Source organism: Diceros bicornis, chromosome 20, assembly GCF_020826845.1.
Source record: "Diceros bicornis minor isolate mBicDic1 chromosome 20, mDicBic1.mat.cur, whole genome shotgun sequence".
NCBI lineage: Eukaryota > Metazoa > Chordata > Mammalia > Perissodactyla > Rhinocerotidae > Diceros > Diceros bicornis.
In genome coordinates, this window is record NC_080759.1 from 33,517,450 (window position 1) to 33,543,753 (window position 26,304).

At 37.1% G+C, this 26,304-nt stretch overlaps 1 protein-coding gene across 1 annotated transcript in view; it reads right to left on the minus strand.

Annotated features, from left to right (window-relative positions):
• Positions 1-26,304, minus strand: part of SPEF2 (sperm flagellar 2) — a 178,991-nt gene that overhangs the window by 137,981 nt on the left and 14,706 nt on the right. The window contains exons 3-7 of the mRNA XM_058564248.1: positions 16,813-17,065; positions 13,526-13,696; positions 11,417-11,557; positions 9,850-9,914; positions 4,890-5,076 (exon numbers count right to left, since the gene is read on the minus strand). Coding sequence (XP_058420231.1) covers positions 4,890-5,076; positions 9,850-9,914; positions 11,417-11,557; positions 13,526-13,696; positions 16,813-17,065 — 817 coding nt within the window. The remainder of the gene's footprint in view (positions 1-4,889; positions 5,077-9,849; positions 9,915-11,416; positions 11,558-13,525; positions 13,697-16,812; positions 17,066-26,304) is intronic.

A 26,304-nucleotide genomic window follows, 5' to 3' on the forward strand; every position in this document is an offset into this window, starting at 1 on the left:
TAATTACATTTCTTTATGAATCACTAGGTAGGGTATCAACTTGAGTACAGGTCTGTAGCTGTCTCTTCACAAGCGCAACTAAAACAAGGGTATATAAACTCCAGGGGAAACTGCAACAACTTGGAAGCTAGAGAAGCATTTACAATAGATGGCACTTCTGAGCGATGCAGTGCAAGTGGAGCCAGAGGAAAAGCATCCAAGGCTGACACGAGATTCATGCCACACTCCCAAAAAGCAGCGGATAGTTGAGGGAAGCAGAGGAAATCCTAGCCCCAACAAACACCATTTTCTCTTTGGAGCAGAGAAGGATGGATGGGAAAACTGGCCATGTTGCACATGGGAATTTCCCATTCCACCACTGTGGAGCAGCGGCACTGTGTCAGCTGCACAGGGAGGCTGGGGACAGTACACTTAATGAAAAGGAGGCAGTGGAAATGGAGGCCCCTTGCTGCATGCCCCAGGCTGGTTATAGGAATAGCACAAAGAAGAAACAGCACAGAGATGGAGTTCCCTTGATGGAAATATCCAGAGCACCAACTCCCTTTAATGTCCCTTAGGTTGCTGGATCCCTGAACAGATCTCCAGCTAGAGCCTTGAAAAATTGATGCTAATAGCATCCTGGTGGAAAGTGAGGAAAGCCAGAAAGACTTAATTCATCCCATTTTCCAGGTAAATATCAGGCCTAGATTATAAGCAGAAAGAAATCTAGCAGCCAACGCACAAATGTTTTGTAACAAACGGAAGTGTGTTCAAAATTCCATTGCTAGTTCATGAAACTTGAAATAGGTAGTCATTTTAAAATCTACTTTTTCATCATCTAATTTTCGTAATTTCTAATTCTTCTAATTAAAAGAGAGACTATCAAGCTGACTGAGTAAAGACATGTGAATCTAAAGAAATAACCTTTTAGCACAAAGAGAGGGCAGAGCTACTCTTGGAATTTTTCACTAAGAAAAGAGTGAATCCATGGATACTTGCACTTCTTTGTGCTTATACAAAGCTTGTCTTTCCCTTCATTTAACAGAACCACTGAGCAGACCAGATGTTGATTAGGTGAATAAAAGAAGTATCTTCACATGGTCTTTCATATTTTAGACACGCAGATTTGTCCTATTTAAGTTCACAACTCAAATCACCTTCCACCCCCAAGCTGTTCCTCTTATCATCTTCTATATCACAGCCAATGACACTTCCATCCACTCAGCTGCCTAAGCTAGACATCTGGCCTCTCAGCCCACTTTTTCACTCCCCTGTGTCTGATGAATCATTAAGTCTTATTGATTTTACTTCTAAAATAGCTCTTGAAGCATCTTCTCTCCAACCCCATTGCCACTAGCCTAAATTTAAACCAGGATAACGACGTACCCGAATTAAAGCAACAGTCATAACTTGTTTTGTCTTCCTGTAATCTATTTTCAAAACTAAAGCTAGAGTGATTTTTCTGAAGGCAAATCTGATCTTGTCACTCTTGTGGCCCTTTGCACTCAGGATAAAATCTCCTATTTCCCTCTATATAGCTTATAAGGTTTATTATGATTTGGCCTCTGGTGACTCCTGCCAGATGACACTAGTTCACTAAAAGCACTGAGCCTTTCCATATGATATTCTCTCTGGAAATACACTTGACCTTCTACCACTTTGGCCTCTGCTAGAAACTGACCCCCAACCCCACCCCACCACAATCACCCCTACCTTCAATTAGCTAACTCCTGACTCTTCCTCGTGCTTCTGTGTTATCATCCTCTGGAAACCTTCTCTGAACCAAGCCAAGGCTGGATTTCTCTCCCATGTGTCACCTGTCCCTCCAATCACCTTCACTGCACCTTCACACTAGTTGCTTGTTTATAGATCCTCCCCCAAACAGCCAGCTCTGTGAGAGCAAGTTTCTCATTATTCTTGTTCACTGTTGTATCCTGGGCCTAGGACAAGAACCCAGAGCATATAAGAGGTTCAGTGAGTATGTGCTCAATGTAAGAGTTCATCAGTGATTCTCAAACTATAGCTGCATCGAATCACCTAGAGGGCCTGTTGACACAGATGACTGGGCCCCACCCCAGAGCTGTTATTTGAGTTTCTGATTCAGTAGGTCTGAGGTGGGGCCCAATTATTCACATTCCTAAAAGTTTCTAGGTGATGCTGATGCTCTTGGTCCAGGAACCACACTTTGAGAACCAGTGGAATAGACCAATGAACAAACTGAGAGGACTAACAACTTTTCCATGTTGTTCTCATTAAGAAGGTCCCTGTTTTATAATCTCAATAGATGCAGGAAAAACATTTGAAAAAATTCAGTATCCTTTCATGTTAAAAATTCTCAACAAACTAGGTATAGAAGGAATGCAACTCAGCGTAATAAGGGCCAGGCACGACAAGCCCACAGCGAACATCATACTCAACGGTATGATGTTAAGAGCTTTCATCTTTTCACCACTCCTCTAAGACCAGGAATAAGAGAAGGATGCCCACTCTTCCCCTATTCAACATAGTACTGGACGTCCCAGCCAGAGCAACGGGCAAGAAAAAGAAAGGAAAGGCATCCAAATCAGAAAGGAAGAAGTAAAATTCTCTCTGCAGATGACATGATCTTATACACAGAAAACTCTAAAGACTGCATCAAGAAAACCTATTAGAACTGAAAAAGAGATTCAGTAAAGTTGAAGGACACAAAATCAACATATAAACTCAATTGTGTCCCTATACACTTAACAATGAACTATCTGAAAAAAAATTAAGAAAATGATTCCATTTACAATATATCAAAAATAATAACATATTTAGGAATAAATTCAACCAAGGAAGTAAAGGATCTGTACACTGAAAACTATAAAACATTGATGAAAGGAATTGAAGAAGACATAAATAAATGGAAAGATACTCCATGTTCATGGATTGGAAAAATTAAAGTGTTAAAATGTCCATAATACCTAAAGTGATCTACATTTTCAATGTAATCCCTAACAAAATTCCAATGGCATTTTTCACAAAAATAGAAAAACAATCCTAAAATTCAAATAGAACACAAAAGACTTCGAAAGCAATCTTGAGCAAGAAGAACAGAACCGTAGGCATCACACTTTCTGATTTCAAAACATATTACAAAGCCAAAATATTCAAAACAGTATAGTGCTGGCATAAAAACAGACCTATAGACTAATGGAACAGAATAGAGAGCCCAGAAATAAATCCACACATGTACAGTCAACTGATCTTCAACAAGAGTGCACGGCTACACTATGAGGAAAGGACAGTCTCTTCAAGAAATGGTGCTGGGAAAAATGGATATCCACATGCAGGAGAATGAAAATGTACCCTTATCTCACACCACATACAAAAATCAACTCAAAATGGATTAAAGACTAAGACATAAGACCTGAAACTATAAAACTACTAGAAGAAAATATAGGGAAAAAGCTTCTTGACATTGGTCTAGGCAATGATTTTTTGGATATAACTTCAAAAGCACACAAAACAAAAACAAAAAGAGACAAGTGGGATTGCGTCTAACTACAAAGCTTCTGCACAGCAAAGGAGACAATGAACAGAGTGAAGAGACAACCTACAGAATGGCAGAAAATATTTGCAAACCATACATTTGGTTAATATCCAAAATATAGAAGGAACTCAAATAATTCAATAGCAAAATTCAAATAACCCAATTAGAAAATGGGCAAGGGACCTGAAAAGATGTTTCTTAAAAGACAAACAAATGGCCAACGGGTATATGAAAAGGCACTCAACATCACTAATCATCAGGGAAATGCAAATCAAAACCATAATAAGATATCACCTCACACCTGTTAGAATGGCTATTATCAAACACACACACACACACACACACACACACAAAGAGATAACAAGTGCTGGCATGGATATGGAGAAAAGAGAACCCTTGTATACTGTTGGTGGGAGTGTAAATTGGTACAGCTACCATGGAAAACAGTATGGTGGTTCCCCAAAAAATTAAAAATTGAAGTACCATATGACCCAGCAATCCCACTCCTAGGTATATAGCAAAAAGAAATGAAATCAGTATCTCAAAGAGATATCTGCACCCCCAAGTTCATTGCAGCACTAGTCACAATAGTCAAGATAAGGAAACAACCTAAGTGTCTGTCAATGTATGAATGGACAAATAAAATGTGTTATATACACATAATGGAATATTATTCAGCCTTAAAAAAGGAGGAAATCTTGTCATTTGTGACAACAGGGATGAACCTGGAGAACATTATGCTAAGTGAAATAAGCCAGACACAGAAAGACAAATACTGTATGATCATGTTTATATGTAGAATATAAAAATGTTGAATATATAAAAGTAGATCTTAAGTGTTCTCACCAAACGTAAAAAAATATGGTAACTATGTAAGGTGATGGATGTGTTAATTAGTTTGATTACGGTAATCATTTCACAATGTATACATATATCAAAACATCATGTTGTACACCTTAAATATATACAATTTTTATTTGTCAATTATGCCTCAATAAACCTTGGAAAAAAGTTCCCTTTTACCTCTAAACGTAATAACAGATACAGATGGTTGACACAGATTTTAGATTCCTTTTTTGTCAGTACTTTTTTTATTGTGGTAAAATACATATGACACAAAATTTACCATTTGAACCATTTTTAAATGTACAATTCAATGGTACTAAGTACATTCACAATATTGTACAACCATCATCAGATTTTAGATTCTTTAATAAATGTTTTATGTAGGTTTTTTTCCCGAGTGCATGTGCTGTTATGTTGTGAGGATGTGCCACTGACATTTGATTCAGAGTGTCAGATAATACATACATAACAATATATATGTGTGTGTATAAAAGACTACATTTTGTAAAATTTCCAGCACTATTATTTAACCAACATCTAAATGTATTACCTCTTGTGCTTCATGGGCTTTTAACTGGTCCATTAACAGTCTCCGCCGTCTTTTCTCCCTTTGCTCTCGTGCAAAAGCATCTTCTTCGAGGCGCTTTTGGATTTTTTTAATGTAGTCATCATCCGAATAAGTGTTTAACAAATCGGTAGTTGTCTGGCCTGCTGTATCTAAAGAAGTCTTGGATGCACTAAGGACAATAATTTTTATTTAGATTTTAAAAAATAACGCAATCACATGTACTACTTGTGACTATGGAGAAAGACCTTATAAAAAGGCTCCCTTGAGTGCTCTGTTAATAATACAAACATTAAAGCAAATATTAGAACTTCGGTGTGACACTCATAGCTTATCAGTAGATTCCATTTGCCTCGCCTCATTTCTGGACTTTATCTCTGTGAAGTCCTTAGCATACTCTTCTCTCTCGGCCTATTGCCTACTTGTTCTTTCACTTCTTATGATCTTCACTGTACCCAGAGATTCTGGATTTCCCTCCTTCTTCTTCCTGCTGGCCCTAGGCCTCTTGCCTCTGCTGTTTTGAGTCAACAGTAGGCACAATACTGATAACCCAAGTGTCAGGGAAGGCATACCTCTATGAGAGTCGGGCAAATATACTAATATCAGGACACTGAGAGTACTTCTGCGGACAGTTCCATCCACTACAATTCCCCTCTCACCTAGGCAAAGGCAAGTTGCTCTATGAACTCCCAGCAACTTTCTGACTGCTCAGGGCAGTGGCCCAGCTCCTACTGGAAGCTCAGCTGTTGCAAGTTGACTTGCTCATCATGCCACACTTGCAAGCACAGGTCTAACCTCGCCTCTCACTCAAGTCCTGGAGATCCAAGTGAGAAGACCTACCTCGGGGCTCTTGTCCTACCTCATGTCCAAAATTAAAGGATCATGAAGAGTCTGGTGTTAATAGCTTTCTCAACACTGCATATAAGCTGCCAACAATATACTTAACATCTTGCTTCTCCTTTATTTACCAACAGAAAGCAAACACACTCAATTTAGTGAGACAAATGTTGGCTTAGTACAGAATTTATAGATTCATTCAAAAGTGATCTTCAAAAGTAGAAGATATATTTTTATGTATAAGAAACAAATAATTAGTTCTCATCTGCATACCTCTTTAAAAAAGAAACAGAATATAACAGTACAGTGATACAAGATATATCAAGTAGCTTGCCAAGAAATAATGAATTTTAATATTATGAATAAATATTTTGTAATGTTCTAAGTTATTAATGTATTTGGTTTGAAATATAATCTTATTCAAAAGACAAAAACACAATGTTATGGTGTGTAGGGACTAAATAGTCATCAATTCTCATATAGACGGAAGTACTCTTGTAAAAGCATAGTTAATACATTTTTAATGAAGTGATAGTCGCCTGTTTACAGTGCAGATCATATTGTATCATAGTTCAGTATTTGTAGATTTGCTGCTTCCAGCTGAATTCTGAGCTCATAATTTTACTTCTCTTTGCATCTTTGCCTCGTAGTTCTGACACGTAGTTGATGTCTGCTAAGTTTCAAACGATATGCTAAGAAGCACTATACAAGTGTTATGTGATTTTAAAAATCACACACTGAAATTTTGGTTATTTTATCTGCAGGGGCTCAACCTTTCAACTGAATTCTGTCACTGAGAGTCGCTGAGTAGAAACTGTGTAGCTCCCAAAGCCTCAGTGAGATCAAAGACAAAGCTGAACCCTACTTATTTATTAAGATTTAGTACCATTAAGTATTTATGAAAATTGTGTGGCATAACTTTTTTGGATCATTCATCAAAATTCTTATATTTTTACTTAAATGTGTTGTTTAAAAGCATTTGCCTTGGATTGAGCATAGGTTAACAGCTTTCTCAACACTGCATATAAGCTGCCAACAACATACTTAACATCTTGTTTCTCCTTTATTTATCAACCAATCTGCCCTTCCATCCATTCATCCATTTGCTGTCTTATTCCAATTAAGGTCTGAAGAAAGCTACATGATATTTACTTGAATAAATACCCATTTTACTAGATGTGGGTTTCTTGAGGGCAAAAATCATGTTTTCTTTATATCTGTTTGCTTGCCAGTCCTCCACAGAATTCATAATTGTATGTGTATGAATTATTAGTAATATAAACTTTGGCCAAATTCGTATATATAAAAAACCTGTTGGTAGGAAGAGCCTATGGTAAATCTGTGAATCCAAACGTCAAATTACAGCAGCTAACAACCTTAGCTAAAAGAACAAATGGCAGACAGCATTTATTATTTGTCTTAAGAAATAAAGAAATCGTACATGTGGGGAAAGAGCAGCCCAGTGAGCTCTTGCATTGCTCTCATTGAGACATCATTTCATTCCTCCACAAAAGAAAAAAGATAGACTTTGAAATGACGTCCCCAAGGAATTGCTTCAGGAGCGGGCTGTGAAGGAGGCAGCTGCAGAAATTGCTCCTTAGAGTCAACCTAGGAGAAGATTTTAGTGGTTTCCGACCTCAAGTAGCGTGAAGTTTCTGAAAGAGCGCAGAACACGCTTGATTCTAAGCTAAGAATTCAGAATGAACTAAAAAAAGTAGTGACTAACAAAGGGGCTAAAGAAAGGCTATATTGTACCATAGCTTTCATTTTCTTTAGGAGTTTGCTCTAGACCAGTGCTTCCCAACATTTTTTATTTTGGGGGCATCAGAGAAAATGCTCTTTGCGCAGCACCGTAGAAGGGATCTGGAGCCTGAGATGGGGCTGCTCACAGCCAGAGGTGACTGGTCCAGGGACGCTGGCTGCCCCAGGCCCTATCCTGCTGCTCTGAGAAGTGAGGATGTCTCTATCTCATGGCCCCGAAGTGGTAAGTCTCGGGCAAGCCCAGGAGGAGTCTTGTGCAGAGAAAGAACCTGTGGCAGACACTGCTATGTCACGCATTTTTTCCTCAAAACAGAGCCCCAATTTTATTCAGGAAAACAACGCACCCAACTAGAGACTATATTTCCCAGCCTCCCATTCTGCTAGGTATGGCCATGTGACTGAATTCTGGCCAGCAGGATGGAAGCAGAAATGTTATATGGGACTTCTAGGAGGGCTCTTAAAAGGAGCTATTTTAGATTGGAGATAAACATTTTTTGCCTATCCTTCTTCCTGATATCTGGAACATGAGCCAAAGGGCCAGAGCCCCAGCAGCCATCTTGTATTGTAAATGTGACCTTGAGGACAAAAACCACACAACAGGACAGTGGAACTAAAGGAAAGTCTCAGATCTTGATGACACAAAAGAGAAGTAAACTTCTATCTAATTTTAACTCACTCTTGTTTTGGGGTTTCTAAAGCTAACTGATGGAGAGGCCTAGGTTCAGGTTGGGGTTGGCAAAGGCAACAGAGAGCAGGGTGAACGTTTGCAGCTGTATTGTACAGGGATGATCTTTAAAATATCTAATAACTGACACGGCAACGACACTAATCAATCAAAATGGATGCTGCTGCAGGGATTGGAAGATGCTGCTGTGTTTGCTATTAATTCTGGCTGCTAAGTTATGTAGAAATTACGGGGCCCAGGAAAGGAGCCAGCCATGGAGCTACAGAGAATACCATTCACTAACAAGTAACAAAATATTTTAAGATGGTCATTCTGGTGGACACCATCTATTTACCCCTCCAGAGAATGTGGCCGGTGAGATGAGTGAAAGAGTTGGAAGAAATGGAGTGGTTTCACGGGCCAAGGACAGGGTGGGTGTGGTGGGATCAAGTGGCAACTGCGTGGGTGAGTAGACTTCAACTGTATTTTTTTAGGAGTTGGGGCAGCACTGATAAATGGGGGCGGGGTCAGAATAGGGCATCAGGAGTTTCTGAAGAAGGTATAAGGGAAAGTAATGTATATATTTTCCATTTTGCTTCATTTTCCTTCCACACCTGACTGCATCGCCATTTCTTCTGCTAGCTTTTTCTTATTCCTCCTCATTTGACTCTATTTCCTTCCCTCAGAAATATTAATATGGACCTAAAGTATATAATTTGTGTCTGTTTTTCTTCTTTAACAGAAATTTATTTCATATTCCATAAAACATAAATGAGTAGTTTGGATAGTTTCCATTTAAAAATGCAGAAGAATTCAAATTGCTCATACATATGTAGTCCCTAATAGATTATATTCTGTGAGTCAGACTCGTAATAGGAAACAAAAAGGGAAGGGACCTTTATCTTTAAGCAAACGAAGCCCAGTAACCAGGCACTTTGTGCAAGGAACTCACCAAACTGCCTGTCTTAGTGACATTTAGTCAACAAATTCATCTAACAACTCTATTGCTATTCCCTGTGCTAAATGCTGAGGATGCAACATGAGAGAAACCAACTGGAGTCTAATAAAGGCTTTACTGCAACAAATTTAAATTAATGGTAACTTAAAACAATTTTATTCACTGTTTAAAAAAGTGTGTGAAGGGGCCACCGGGTGGCGCAAGCGGTTAAGTGCACGCGCTCCGCTGCAGCGGCCCAGGGTTCGCCAGTTCGGATTCAGGGCGCAAACCGACGCACTGCTTAGCAAGCCATGTTGTGGTGGCGTCCCATATAAAGCGGAGGAAGATGGGCACAGATGTTAGCCCAGGGCCAGTCTTCCTCAGCAAAAAAAAAAAGAGGAGGATTGGCAGGAGGATTGGCAGATGTTAGCATAAGGCTGATCTCCTCCCCAAAAAAAAAAACAAAGTGTGTGTGAACTTAGAAGAGTAAGCATAGCACAGAAAAGTAAATTAACTTCACATCTCACAACAGCCACTTTCCTTCTTGATCTTTACAAAAGTTGTTAATGAACAAGTAATCTGAATTTAAGCTCATTTAACTTCCTTCATACACTCTCTTAATGAAGAGTCTACAAAGTGAAAAGATCTTTTGAACAGCTATTTCAGGTAAACTGTTTCTAAATATTCAAAAGTTATAGGTAGAACAGACTGTAGTTATGCAATTAGTAAAATAGTTCACATCCCACCTTTCTTTTGCCTGGAGATCCTTTTTTATTAATGCTTCAAACTTCTTAATTTCATTGGCCACATCCTTTAAAGAAAATTCATTATTAGTTTTCTACCTCTAAAAACCATTGAAAATCTTCATTTACCATAGTCATTCAAGTTTATAAGGTGATATGCACTACTAATTCAAGCTAATTAGGAGGCAAGATGTGAAAAGCTGCATTCTAGAATACTTTAATTCTGATTTTTCACTTTTAGAGGAGGCTAAATACACCTAAAGGAATGTGAAAATTGCCTAACCTGAATCATTCAGTGCACAGTTCTAGCTCTGACAGTGCATCAGAGGGCATTTAATGAGAATGAAGATTATGAGTTAGGACATGCATTATTAATTGTAATTCTTTTAAAGGAAAACAAGCATTTTATGGATATAAAGATTTCAAAATCGCCTCGAGTATTTTAAACATTTCCTGTGCAACCTCATTTACACTACTAATTTGCTCTCTGAAAATCAATTTTAGTTCATCCTTTGTCTACTACAAATTCTTATTAATAAACTTTAATCAACTCAGGGAAATATAAGAATTAAATACTTTACTAAAATGGGGTCAGAAAAAAAGCCTCAGTTGGTGGTGTTTTTTAGAATCCAAGTACAGGATTTTTTAAATATAAAAAAAAAGAAATGTGGATTCATATAAAATGCAACAGATTTAGAAATCAGAGAGACCTGTTAATCTCTGCTTTACCAGCATTGTGAACTTGAGTAAAACAGGTCAGCTTTCTGAGTCTCAGTTTCCTTATCCACAAAATGGGGGAAATAATACCCTACTTAGAGAGTTATTTATAAATTAAAGATAATGTGAAATGCTCAACCCACAGCCTGACATATAGCAGATGCTCAATAAATGGTAGCTATTAGTCTTTTTCTTAGGTCATGGGAGAGAATATCATTAACAAGCATTGTAGCAGTATGCAGTGTAGATTGCAAGAATTAGTACCAAAATGTAGTAATATTGCTCCCCTGTGAAATATAATCAGATTGTATCCCATTGGAATAATTGAAGTTGGGATGGTCTAGCAAAATATCACTAGTGTAGGTATCATAAATTTAAATATACTGATTGCAAGCAGATCACTTAACATTTCTAGGATTCACAGAAAAACAGTACAACACGGTAAGGAGGAATTGAGTAAAAACATATAGTAGGAATGGCACATACATAGTATGTGCACCTCAACTGGCCTCTGTTGTATTCATAGGAGTCATGACGCATTACAAGAGCACCCATTCTGGTCTGATTTGTTAGTGATCACAGAAGGCTCAACATAGGAGCCCAGAAAGGTACTGTCATTTAATAGGAGTTTGCCATCTCTGGCCTAAAGCTACATTCTCTGTTTCTGAACAAATAACAGTATAAAATGGATTGAAGATGCATACAGTAGAGGAGTTTTAAATGAGAAGGAACAATGCCAGAGATAATTTGAAAAGAAAGTAAGAAGTTTTGGGAAGTCTCTTATATATTTTAAGGAAAAGATCATTCCTTCATTAAGATAAACACAACACAATATTAAAGGATTATCACTTACCTCTGCCTCTTTTTTCTTTTTCATCATTTTTTGGGCGTCAAGTGCTTTCAGAGTTCGATTTGATGCAGGCTTAGGAATCTGTATGATAGCTGCTTGGATTTTGGCCATTATTTCATTTTGTCGACTTCTGTTCCAGCGTTGCTGAATATTCCATGTACATTAGTTTAGTTATTCAGTTTGTCGGAATAATAGGCAATGTTATACACTTACAGGTACACATAAACATAATTTTTCCATTGAAATTTTCAAAATTTAGCAATTAACCAATGGACTAGGTGTCACAATTGTATAATGTTAGGAAGCAGGTGTCAATATGACTTATTTTGAAAAGTATGATATTAAAGCACAATTTTGGAATCCCCAACTTATGCTTATCAAACATGTGTATTTTCATTCTGGGTGATAATAGTAAAAGGATAATAAAGATATCCTAAATACAAACAAGAGCATAATTCTTTCCCAGTTCCACTTTCATGACCTGCACAAAAATGGGAAGAGAAAGTTCTGTCTCTGAAGATGGTCTGAAGAGAAAATTCAGTCTAGGAGATGGTCTCTAGGAGTGTTCCTGGGGAACCCAATAGAAATGACAAGCATCCCCCAAACTCAGTCATGCTTAAACAATGAGTTCAGAGACTCCCTACAATATTGAATTAACACTACATTATGTGATATCATTATTAGATCATCTTTTCTCCATATAGGCAGTAATTATTTTAAGAAGAATATAAGCAGGAGGGCATAATTGAAAGAAAAAAATAGTACAAATCAGATAAAATATTTTAAAAATAATAGATTTAAGAGGCAGCATGTGAAACTAATCATGACTTTACTACTAAAGCATTATATTAAAACCAAGATCATTAGTTCCTACATCCAAAGATAAGAAACTTTAATTCACCATTAAAAGTCAGAAATTGTAAATCATTCTAAAATTTTCTTCAATTCACTTCCCAAAATGTGAATTTTTATTAACTGCAATATGTTTTACCTTTTTTACTTAAGAAAATCATGAAAACAAAGGCTCTCTCTTTTGTCCTATTTGCTTCCTATAATTTTTAACATAATTTACTTCAGAATATTTAATGGTGTCATATTTTGTTTTTCCAAACATTCTTTGGAGACTTTCAGCATTAGATGTGGCACATCAAAGTTGGACAGGCTGGTTCCGTATAAACTAGAGTCCCAGAACTCAGTCTCAACTTAAACACAACTATAAGAGTGCCTTCTTTCCTTACCATGCAATGCCAAGGGCAAGCCCAATGCATTATCCATTCTCTGGCAAGTAATGGGATCATAAGATCTTCCAGAGTTTGTCTCTCATCTTTCCCTCCCTCCTCATAGGGAACTGACTACATTCAGGATATGTTAATTTCTTATCATTCTAAATACATGAATTTAAAAAATGATTTACAGTGCAATGAAAAGAACTATAATTCTTTTGCCTGTAGTTTACACATTCCATATACCCAGCCACCAGAAATTCTCTTAAAAGTCTTTAACGATTCCTCGTACCTTTGTCTGCTCATGTCCTTAAAGGCACAGGAGATCATTAAAGATTTTCAAAGAAATATGAGAAGCAGCAGGGAGCGATCAAAGCAAGAAGGGCTAGCAAGATGTTAAGAGATGTTTAAGGGGGTGGGAAAGGGAAGCACGCAGAGAACCACCCCACATTGTCAGAAGAGAGAAATAGGGCAGGGTAGAAAGACCAAGAGGCTACAAAAGAGGGAAAAGAGAGGGGAAAGTGTCTGCTCTGCATCTCTTAGTGATGACAGTGGTCATAAGCCTTCGCTGGAGTAGCTAGCAGCAACCCCCCATCACCAAAGCATCTGAAGCACTAATTTCTGTCAGGCAAATTAAAGAGATCTGCCGCTCCAGAGAATAGCAGTTCTTGTTCTGAGCCACAAGTAGAGGTGACAATCAGCAAGACTGGGGACGGAGAGAAGGGGAAAAGTGAGGGAGAGAAAGGTGAGAGCAGGGCAGAGCATTAGTCATGCATCAGGAACATGCAACTTGTGCTACATTAATGCTTATGCAATGTGTACTATAGGTATAAACCACAAACAGTATACTATGCACTAATTAGTTTCTGGAAAAACTGTTCTATAAAACCTTTTCGATATTAAAACATCTTTGTTCTTCCTTGACTTTTTGGAAATTTTCAAGTTTCTCAAAATGCATGTGGACAAGATCTTCTTCCATGTGTTTATATTTTTCTTGAAACCTGTGTGTAACCCGCATCAGATTGAAATCAGTTTGACGTGGTATCAGGTTTCTAAGTCTCTAAATAAAGAAAGCATTTCAAAAGATTCCACTATTAGAGAATAAAGAGCATATTGTCATTATAAGCACACATGAAATTTGTCTTCAAAATAAAATTTCTATGAATTACTACTGTCGATAGTTAAAAAAAATTCAAGACCCATGCTATTCACTCATATCCTTAACTAATGTAAGGACAATAAAAAAACATGATTTGAATTCCTTCTAACAAAATAGTCTCATATATACTTTTATAGTTAAGTTTTTTGCCCTGAGTTTGATTTTCAATGAATGATATTTGAATTCTTGGAAATACATTTTCATAAAAATAATTTTATAAAACCAATTTCAACACATATAAGATAAGATAAGAAGCCGGATTCTTTTCGTTACTTAAGCCACTTCCTAGTAACAAGCGAAGAAACATTAAAACTTCCAGGCCACTGGAAATGAGAGTGCAACAGTATAAGGAAATGAACTCTCAAAGATGGTTGTAAAGTGGGACACAGAGCAAAGTGGCTAATGTATTTAACTAAAACTGTTATATCCAAAAGTAATCTTAGAAGCTAAAGACTTACTAAAAACAAAAAGAAATGGTACCATTGCTCAAACCAGTGTTGGTCCCCATTTTTGGTCCTTCTCTTCTAACACGGCCTCAGTAGATACTGGCTCTACTGGAAGAATATTTAAGGACCTTTGCACGGACTTTAAACCCTTACACACTTCCTGCTCTCTTCACTGTTAAAAACGGCCTGGCCTCCATCTTCACAGTAGCAATGAAAATGTAAGGGCCTTGAACATCCCACCTCTCCACTTCAACACATATCATCTATATCTTCCACTTAATTCTTATTTTTCCCTCTGACCCAAGAAACACACATTGAGATATCATATAGCCCACTGGTAAGTGTGCGGCTACTAGAGTCAGACTGCCTAGGTTTGAGTTTCAGCTCTAACACCTACATGAAGTTGGGCAAGTTACCTAAGCTCTCTGTGCCTCAGTCTCATCATCTGCAAAATGGGAATAATAAAAGTACCTATCTCATAGGACTGTTGTAAAGATCAAGCAAGATAATATATATAAAGCACCAGGAACAGAGCTTGGCACCTCACTGTGTATGTTCAACAAATTTTAGTCATTATTAACATTACTATGTAATAGACACTTGCATCTTCTTCTATCTGGAATCAAAGAAAAAGGCATGTTAATTCTTTCCTAAGATATCTCCTCCTTCATCTGACCTGTTGATTCATTCTTCCTCTTTTCTTCCCAGAGGATCTCCTTCCACTTGGTCCTCACACCAATCATCTCCTGCCACTGATTCTCTTTCTCAGCTGGCAAGCTGTCCCAGTCTTTATGTCCATAAAACAAACAAATGATCTCATACTTCTTTTGAGCTTCTCTCCTGCAGCTACTGTTCTTATTTTCTCTTCTCCTTTACCTTCCAATTTCTTGAAAGAATAGTCTATGCTCCCCTCTTCCTCATCTTCAATTTACTCCTCAACTCACTACAATCTACAGCACTCTACTGAAATATTTTTCTCTCCCTAAAACGTAAGCTCTACAACGGTTGGGGTTTTTCCTGTGTTGTTCATTGTGCAAGCACCTGACGTAAAGTAGGATCCCCACAAATATTTGTCCAATGAATGAATGATAGACTCTGGAGGGTCACCCATTGCCAACATTAAATCCAATGCCCTCTTGTTTGGCCTCCTCTACACAGCTTTTATAGCACTTGTTGCTGTTGACTGTTTTACACTCAACAAAGAATTGTCTTGTATATTGTCTTCTTGAAGCTACAAAAAACCCTAACTCTGAGGCAGGTAGAGACAATCATCCTTGTTTATACAGCTGGGAAAATTGAGACTGAGACTGTTCCAGGGACTGGCCCAAAGTTAATCAGCCTGCAAGCGAAGGAAGCCAGATGCAACACTAAGTTATTGGGCTTTAAGCTGAATCTAATTTCTAGCTCTCCATGGGTGCTGAGTTCATTATGCCACCAGGTTCATCATGATGTACGCCAAGAATATACAAACCTGAAAGTGGATACGGCCTCATATCTATTATGTCATTGTTGCTTCCTAAATTAAATTTAAAATTTTAATTATTTCCATTTATATTCAGTGTATTGCATCAGTGCAGCACTCCCCGCCATTCGAGAGGCCTGGAAAAGTTAATGCACTTCACTTACCATAAGGAAATAGCACAAGAACTAGAGAGAATGGTCTAAACAGTTGTATCAATTAATCAAAATATATTTAATGAGTATTTGCAATGTTCAAAGCACTGTATTAGGCATATTAGTTGAATCTGAGTAATAAAAACTCTTGTGAGGCCATATGACAAATAAATAACGAAAGTTGGCCAACAATACCAGCAGCAGGATATTAATACCAGAGAGTGAGAACTCTCTGTACCCTAGGAGCTCCACAGGAAGAATCCACGTGTACTGGAAAGGTTGCAGAGAAGTAGACGGAGAAAAGTTTGGGGGAAGAGGAGAAGTGAGAAGGGTGAGCTTGGGTGTGAGCGAGGGAAGAACAGGAATATACAAGTTCTATTCAAGGACAGGCTGCCAACCAATGTAGAAGAAAGAAAGACTTTATGCTGAGGACTATGAAGAAATAAAGTTAGAAAGATAGGCTGAGATCATTTAGTGAAAGATCTTGAACGTCAGTCTATATTGGAAACAGGATATAGGTAAAATAGAAGGTTTCTGAGCAGAAGAACCCAATGAACGTGGAATTTGGAGAAGATTCATCTAGCAGTTGATTAACCTCCAGCAGAAAGCCTGAACATTGAGGCACATGTTAGTAGGTTGCTGCAATAGTTCATAAGGAGATCTGAGTGGATATGATAGGGGTAGAAATGGAAAGAGAGGAGCAGTCATAAACAGCACTGGGAATTAGGAACAAACAGAATTCGATAAGCTACTGGAAATGTGGATAGGATGGAGGGAGACATCAAAAGTGGTTAAATCAATTGAAAATATTAATATAAAATAAAACCCAACTATGACCAATAACATACATAAGGGACATATATACCCAATAGGGCATCTTTGAGAAGGCAACATCACTGTCTTTTCTCTTTATCAAGTTTTACTTTGTGATATGCTTGTGTTTCTTTATGTACTTACATCTCGAAAAGCCTCACTTTTCATGTTTTGAAGTCTTATATTTGTCAGGGGTTGCATGGTTTGCATTTCCACTCCAGTCAGTCCACTTTTCTTCTTTTTCTGAAGAACAGTGTATAATTGATACAAAAGTTTTGTCGCTGCCCCAGGCTTTTCAGTGATGATGTTGTGGGCCACGTTCTGATCAAACTGTACACCCAGAAGGCGAAGTGTTGGCTCCAAGCGAGAAAAATTATTAAGTTTGGCACTTGAAACCCTAGGCATTAAAATATTTTACATAGTTAGACCTTGGCATCAAATTAAAAACAAACAACAAATATCAGCGGTATTATCATGATCTAATATAATGAATTATCCCATGTCCTCTTAAATATTTCATTCCTCTCTAAAACTACTCAATCATGTAAATATATTGAGCTTTTCTATTGCCCTGAACTCCATGCATTTATTTCTCTTGAATGGCTAAACTAAAACCCATTAATTTTATACACTTTTCCACTTAAATAGACACTAGAATTTCTACAAGAAGTCAATACAAAACCAGATAACTAGATGCTTTCTTCTAAATGGAAAAACTTAGCTATGGTTTTGAAAAATACTTTACTCAGAATGCAAAATTGAAATTTAAATGTCCATTACTTTAAATGATACTATTACTAAAATCTTAAAATAGCCCTAAATGTTGCATTGACAACTCTAACAATGATCCTCTTGGGCATCGTCAGAAATATTTAATTAAAGAATATTAGTTATTCGATCAAATTATTAGTCTTGAATTTACAGTTTCTTTACTACTTTAAGAATCAGTAAAGACTTTCTAATTGTAAGTTACATTTATTTTTGAATCACATTATCAAATTAGGCTCACAATTTAGAAGAAATTCATCTATTCATTCATTTATTAATATACTCTCTCTACTACAAACATTTTTTAAATACTCATTTTATACCAAGGATTTATTTATTAAATTACAAAGATAAATAAGACATAGTCCTTGCTCTTAAGGAGTCCATAGTTGGAAAAAATAGATGAGTAAACAAATAATGCTAAATTGAGGTAAGTGTTTTAATAGAGGTCTAGAATGATCCAAGGCTGCTAATCAGCCTATGAATCCAGCTGACAGAAAGAAGACAAAGATGGTGGATGCATTTCCAACTATTGTGCCTCTCTGATCAAACCGGATGCAAACGTCAATTTTAACCAACGGCCTATTTTCTCCTTACTTTAACTTCCGAACAGTCAATGACATTACGTAATAGAAAAAATATACTGAATATACTTGAATATAAGTCAAATTCCTAACCTCCGCCCACCAAAAAATGACACTTAGAACAGAAGGAGTTGCCATACATTTGGCAGAATTTCTAATATTACTGGGTTACTCACTCAATAACCTCATTTTGTTCTATAAAATTGAAGATACAATGAACTTCAAGGACCCCAATTAAATTTTTAGAAGCTTATAGAGATCATTTAACACAAACTTTATATATTGTTCCTAGTATTCTATTTCTGAAGAGATTGCTCTCAAGTAGTGGTTTTAAACCTTTTTTGTGTGTGTGTGTGAAGAAGATCAGCCCTGTGCTAACATCTGCCAATCCTCCTCTTTTTCTGCTGAGGAAGACTGGCTCTGGGCTAACATCCATGCCCATCTTCCTCCACTTTATATGGGACGCCGCCACAGCATGGCTTGCCAAGCGGTGCGTCAGTGCGTGCCCAGGATCCGAACCGGTGAACCCCGGGCCTCCGCAGCGGAGCGCATGCACTTAACTGCTTGCGCCACTGGGCCAGCCCCCCTTTTTTTTTTTAATACAGATACCATTGAAAATCTCATGAGAGTTATGGAAGTTTGTACACAGGAAAGAAAACACACATCCATGCATATACACAAAATGCGTATATCATTTTCTGGGTGTGAACCTCCTAAAATCTAGCCTAAAAGTGTCCATTAACTGTAAGTTAAAAACCCATGCTCTAAAAGGAAGTGAGTCCAGGGAAATATATGAATGATTTCTACACATGAATAAGGAGCCAGTATCATGGGAAGGCCAATGACAAAAGCAGTGATGCAGTATGTTGAATTCCTTTTCCACTTAAGTGGTGTAACTTACTATCCTATTTCCTCTATTTGTTATTACTCTTTTAACTGAAATATTTGGTAAAGTATATCTAATATATCATACTACATCAACCAAACTTTGAATAAAATATTTTAAATTAATAAAAGAGAAACAGATCTTAGAGGGGAAGAGAGACAATGAACGTTACAAAGAAATCTTATCAACAATAAGAGTAAACTGTTTTTAAGTCCTCTCATGTCCAGTTTTACAATTTGCTCCCCCAAAATGACTTTAAAGTTTGAGATAACAAACATTTGCCTAAAGTGACTAGGGTAAAGCAGACCATGTTTTGAAGAGCATAATTGTGAAAGAGGATAGTCAGATCAATGGCTTGTGCTTACATTACTTGGACACGCACCTGACACCCCCTTTTGCTTATTTTTTATTGCAGTAACATTGGTTTATAACATTACATAAATTTCAGGTGTACATCATTATATTTTGATTTCTGTATAGAATACATCATGTTCACCACCCAAAGACTAATTACCATCCATCACCATACACATGTGTCTAATCATCCTTTTTGCTCTCCTCCCTCCCCTCTTCCCTCTGGTAACCACCAATCCAATCTCTGTCTCTATGTGTTTGTTTGTTGTTTTTATCTTCTATTTATGAGTGAGATCCTACAGTATTTGACTTTCTCCCTCTGACTTATTTTGCTTAGCATAATACCCTCAAGGTCCATCCATGTTATCGCAAATGGCAAGATTTCATCTTTTTTATGGCTGAGTAGTATTCCATTGTGTATATAAATCACATTTTCTTTATCCATTCATCCCTTGATGGGCACCTGGGTTGCTTCCAAATCTTGGCTATTGTGACACCCCCTTTTGATCTTCCATCATGGTTATCCTTTCATGCCCTTCCTATCCTAGGAGTCCCGTATGTCTAGTCCACTACACATATTTGGAAAAATATGGCCTGAGAGTCACTTGTCAGAGCTTTGGCCTGGTTCATAACCTTGGGCTACAGAGGTTAGGGGCAACATCATTCAGGAGGGAGAATCCAAAAGCAAACACTACCTATTTCCAAATTTTAACCAACCTTAGCCCTGCACCCAATAAAAGTGAAGAACATTTCCCCTCCTCTTACTTGTATTACCTAGCCCCCAGAATGCAGTGTTAAGTCGGCTAATATTATGGTTCAGTTAATACATTAGGCTTTAAGATGGCTTTTATGGACTGGTTGAAGTATCCAGGTATAACAGTACTTCTCTCTGGGAGTTTTTAATATATATTTCAAATTTCCAACCAATCAAAAGTTTGGGAATATAACTGGTGTATAAATTGGTAGAAGTCCGCTCTTCTTATAGCTCAATGCTCATGTGTTCAATCAGTGCAACGTGATAATCAATAGTTGTTTTTGAACACAGAGAAACCACTGGGACATCTTTGCTCTGGAGACAGAGCATATGATGTAAATGTCAATTCCCTCTAGGAAATAAAGAACGTATTCTGGGAAACGTCTTTCCCTCTCTACTTGCAGTTCTTATTTGCCAAGGGATTATCTATCTCCTCTCTTCCTTGCCACCTAGTGACGGAATACATCTTACAAGATCAGTAGAAGCTGCCCTCCCACGGATATCCATGCTCCTTTATTTTTTATTCTTTTAATTAATCTGCTCGTTTTTCAGATGGACTAAAGATATTCTAAAGCAAAGAATTCTTTCAGAGTTAGGTGAGTTATTCTTAGGATTAAGTAATTTCCAAGGCAAACAACTTCAAGTTATTAGCAACATATATTTAGTTTACTGTGTACATTTTAGACTAAAAAAACTAAAAATATTACACAAAACTCCCAAATCATGCGCTCTGGCATGTGCTCTATGGCCCTGCTAACAACAGCCAATTCAGTATACCTGAAATACTACATGTGTGATCTCATCAGGATGGTCCTTTAAGCTTTCTATGGCTAAACAGGTGCACTTTCTGACATTATTCATTTACTCAATAGAGAAACACTACTGTGTGTCTGCTATAGGCCAAGGACAATGCTTGGAGCACAAAAAACAAACACACTCTGCAACTTTCAGCAATTATGCAAGTTAGTTGAGGAGTAAGTAAACATTCATATATTCATTCATCATCCATTGTTTGGGTTCCTTCCTGTTGCAGGCACTCTGATAAGAACTGACATACAAATAAATAAATAATTATAACTTAATGTGATAAGGAAAGGATGTCCAAAGTGCTATTAGAACAAAGAGAAAAAGGGAACTAAATCTGCTAGGGGAATCAAAGAAGAGTTTAGAGAAGGGGTGGATTTTTAGCTGGATCTTAACAATGAAAAAGAGTTTCTCATGGCGGAAGCGAAGGAAGAATATTAATACGCAAAGGTGGAGGGGCCGGCCCTGTGGCTTAGCGGTTAAGTGCGCGCGCTCCGCTACTGGCGGCCCAAGTTCGGATCGGGGCGCGCACCCATGCACCGCTTCTCCTGCCATGCTGAGGTGGCGTCCCACATACAGCAACTAGAAGGATGTGCAGCTATGACATACAACTATCTACTGGGGCTTTGGGGGGAAAAAGGAGGAGGATTGGCAATAGATGTTAGCTCAGAGCTGGTCTTCCTCAGCAAAAAGAGGAGGATTGGCATGGATGTTAGCTCAGGGCTGATCTTCCTCACTAAATAAACAAACAAACAAATAAATAAATAAATATGCAAAGGTGGAAGGCATAACAAAAACACATGATGTGTTTGTGGACCACAGCAGCTTAGGTTAGGGCTCCAGGTTGGCAGAAAATGCAGCTGGAAAGTTGGATAAAGGTAACACTGGGAAGCTCCTTGTAGGACATGTCTTGAGAAAGACAGAGAAACTGGAATATCTAAAGTTTCTTAAGCTAATGGGGATACTACACCTAAAGATGTGGGTGTAGAGTTTTACCTTCCGATTGAGAAATTTAAATAAGGTCTCTATATGTAGGATTTACCAGGATATGTAGCCATTCATTAACTCAACAAACATTTACTGAAACCTAAATATGCACCAGGCCTGTGATAGCCTTAGAGATGCAAAGAAAAACGTCTCAATACTCCTAATTTCAAGGTGCTTGAATGTGCAATATGAAATGTAAAAGGACTCAAATAAAGAAACTGACATCACAGTGATCAGCGTTATTAATAAGTAAATGTGTAAGATAAGTTCATAACTTTCATAAAGGAATAATCAGCAAAAACAACAAAGGACGGGAAATCTGGTCACACACAGGTCATCACAAATCAACCCATGCATATGAGAAGCAGAGCAAGAAAGGAGAAAAGGAGGGCAGGGACACTGATCTACCTATTCTAGAAATCTTATACCTTAGAGGCTGATCCTAGCTTCTACTGGAGGAAGGGCAGTGAAGGTAAGAACAGAGGTGGCACAGGGCTGGGAGCTCAGGCAGAGGAAGCAGTTGAGGCTAAGCTGTGAAGGCTCTTGTATGCATTGCTTTAAGGAAGAGATGTGAGACATGGGTGCAGGGTATGAATTAGAATGTTACCCAGTACCCTAGAAGCTTAAGAAATTGTCTGGGATTAGCAAAAGAGGGGTTATTTGGTATGAAAATATATTTCCAATCCATGACTTCTCTTGGCATACTATTATTACCTGTACAACTAGAAAAATCTGGATTGTAAAAGAATTTCTCACCTCTAGCGTGGAAGTATCAGATTCTTTTGCCCAGAAGTCTTATAATATAGGTGCTGCTCAGTGGAGGCCTACCATTCCAGGCAACCAAAAACTAAGGAATGCTTGAATTGGAAATATTCAGATTAAAACATTATAGATTTGGAATGGGACTTCAGGGAGGGCAGACTAAGGACTTCCAAAAGTCCATTCCTTCATAAAGGCAGTAAGAAAACTGATAAAAATTGTAAAAACCAACTTTTTCATAACTCTAGAAATTAGCCAATGACTTGTAACAATCCAAGGAGCATTTATTTAAGAAACAACTTAATCTCAGTAACAACAGAGAGCTTTTAGTCATTTTAACTTGCCTTATTTCCATTCCCTTCTCCCAGCTCCACAGTAACCTTAAAACCCAGCAGCTTTGCAACAGTCGAAGCTGTAAAAACCAGCAGCTAGCAGCCATCTGAGAAGACAGACAGCTTTAAAGCTCCTCAAAACGCCCTGTCCTCAGAACATTGTCATTATTTGACCTGTCTGGCAGCTCAGTGGAAAATCCTCAACCACAGGCCTTGTCATTAATTTGACCTTAGAGCTCAATCACTGGAAAAAGCCCTGTTCCCAAGTGTTAGTAAAAAGCAATCGGTGGCAATTAAGACCACAGCTACTTGAGGCAGTGATGCTAGCTGGAGTGAAAAAGAGCCTGCCCAAAAACTTAAAAGGAAGATCTTAGAATGAAATGTCCACTGGGGGTTTTGAAAAGCTCTGACATATTCCTGGGGATCTAGAAGGGAATATGCATGTATAGGAATGTGTGGATGCCCAGGAAAAATACAAGGAGGCCCAAATATCACTGTAGAAAACCTCTGGCTGACCTTGAGGTCCTGTATAAGCAGGAAGTAAAGGCTAAGGCAGAGTTATAAACTACAAAGCATTGAAGACATACCCCTCGACAGACTCAGTCTCTCAGCAAAGAAAGATTTTTCAGTTCAAGACATTTAAAACATCTCTGCTCATTTGCTGACAATCAAGCTAACCAAGCAGAGACTTCAGCTGCTGCACACAACAGGGAATACAGACTTTCCAGAATCAGTCCAGGAAAGTCATTAAACAAACAAAAAGCACTAGCAGCAAGAACAACAAATAGCAATAACAACAAACCCTGGGGAGATGGGATAATCTGAGTTGCCTCATTATATTATTCTAAACGTCCATTTTCAACAATTATGAAACACACAGAGAAACAAGGAGGGATGGTCCATTCATAGGAGAAAAAAAGTCAATAGAAACTCTCTGAGGAAGCCCTTATGTTGGATTTATTAGATAAAGATCTTAAATCAGCTATTATAAGTATATTCAAAAAAACTAAAAAAATCAATTTTTTAAAAATTAAAAGAAAGTATGTAAAGAATATCTCAACAAAAAGAGAATATCAATAAAGAAATAAAAATTGTAAAAATAAAAACCAAATGGAATTCTGAAGTTGAAAAGTACTACTGGAATTTAAAAATTCACTAGAATAGCTCAATAGCAGATTTGAGTTGGCAGAAGAAAGAATCAGCAAACTCAAAGATAGGTCGATTAAAATTATTCAGAGGAGGAACAGAAAGAAAAAAGAATGAAGAAGGATGAATAGATTCTCAAAACATATAAACCCATTCTAGTCATCAGAAAAACATCAGACAAATCTCTACTGAGAGATAATCTGGAAAATACCTGATCAGTTTTTAATTCTTTACTACTATAAAGATCATCAAAAACAAGGGAAGTCTGAAAAATTATCACAGGCAAGAAGAGCCTAAGGAGAAATGATTATTAAATGTAACATGGTTTCCTGAATGGGATACAGAAACAAAAAAGACATTAGGTAAAAGATGTAGCAAATGTACCATACCAACACAAGATGTTAACAGCAGGGGGAACTGGATGTGGACAATACAGAAAATGTCTGTATTACCTTTGCAATTTTTGTGTAATTCTAAAACTGTTCTAAAAAGTTTATTTTAAAAAATCAACAAAGCCTCAGAGACCTACGGTACACCATCAAGCATACCAACATACACAAAATGGGAGTCACAGAAAGAGAGGGTAGACAGAAAGGAGCAGAAAGAATATTTGGAGAAATGATGGCCAAAAACTTCACAAATTCGATAAAACACATGAATATACACATCCAGGAAGCTCACTATACTTCCAGTAGGTTAGAAATCCACATCCAGTAATATTACAGTCATACGGTGGAAAACCAAAGACAAAGGAAAAATCATAAAAGAAGCAAGAGAAAAATAAATCATCAGGTACAAGGGACTCTCATTAAAATAAGCGAGCAGATTTCTTATCAGAAACTATGGAAGCCAGAAGCCGTGGGATGACATTTTTAAAGTGCTGAAAGAAAAAGACTGCCAACCAAGAATTCTATATCTAGCAAAACTACCCATCGAAATTGAAGGAGAAATTAAGATATTTCCTGATAAACAAAAACTAAGAGAATTTGTTGCCAGAATACCTATCCTACAAGAAATACTAAAGGAAGTCTTTAAGGCTGAAACAAAAAGACACTAAACAGTAACTTAAATCCATATGAAGAAATAAAGATACAGGAAAATATAAAAGACAGTAAAAATATATTTTTGCTTGTAACTCTTTATTCTCCTATCTAATTTAAAAGGCAATTGCTTGAAGCAATAATTGTAAAACTAAACTAAACTAAAAGTACAGATCAATATTCCTTATGAATATTTTTGAGGAAAAATCCTCAACAAAATAGTTGAAAGCAAAATTCAGCAACAAGTAAAAAGGATTATATACCATGACCAAGTGTGATATACCTCAGGAATGCAAGGTTAGTTTAACAACTGAAAACCAATCAATGTAACACATCATATTAATAAAATAAAGGATAGAAACTATATGATCATATTAATTGAAGCAGAAAAAACATTTGAAAAAAATCTAACACCGTTTCATGATAAAAACACTCAAACCATGAATAGCAGAAACTTCCTCACATGATAAAGGGCATATGCAAAAACTCAGGGCTACATGGTGAAAAGACTAAATGTTTTTCCCATAAGATCAGGAATAAGACAAGAACGTTTGCTCTTGCCACTTTTTTTCAACATTGTTCTGGAAGTTCTAGCCTGGACAACTGGGAAAGTAAAGAAATAAAAGGTTCAGATTGAAAAGTAAATTCAAATCCTTTGACTGTTTTTAAATTGAGTGATTTGTCTTTTTATTGTTGGGTTGTGTCACTTATATACTCTGGGGAAATGTCCCTTATCAGATAAACAATTTGCAAGTATATTTCCCATTATGTCATTTGTCTTTTTACTTTCTTAATGGTGTCCTTTGAAGTACAAAAGGTTTAATTTTGATTATTTCCAATTTCTCTATTTTCTATAGAGAAATAAAACTCTCTCTACTCACAGATGACATGATTTATATACAGAAAATCCTAAAGAATTCTCAAAAAAACTCTTAAACCTAAAAAAAAAGTTTAGCGAGATGGCAGAATACAAAGTAATACACAAAAATTAATAGTATTTTATACATTAGAAACAAAAAAATTAAAAATGAAATAAAGAAAATAATTTACAATACTTTCAAAAATATAAAATATTTAGGAATAAATTTAACAAAAGAACAGAAAGACTTACACACACAGTACTATAAAACATTATTGAACAACATTAAAGAAGATCAAAGAAAGTGAAAGGCATCCCATGTTCATGGATTAGAAGACGTAATATCAGCAAGATGGCAATATT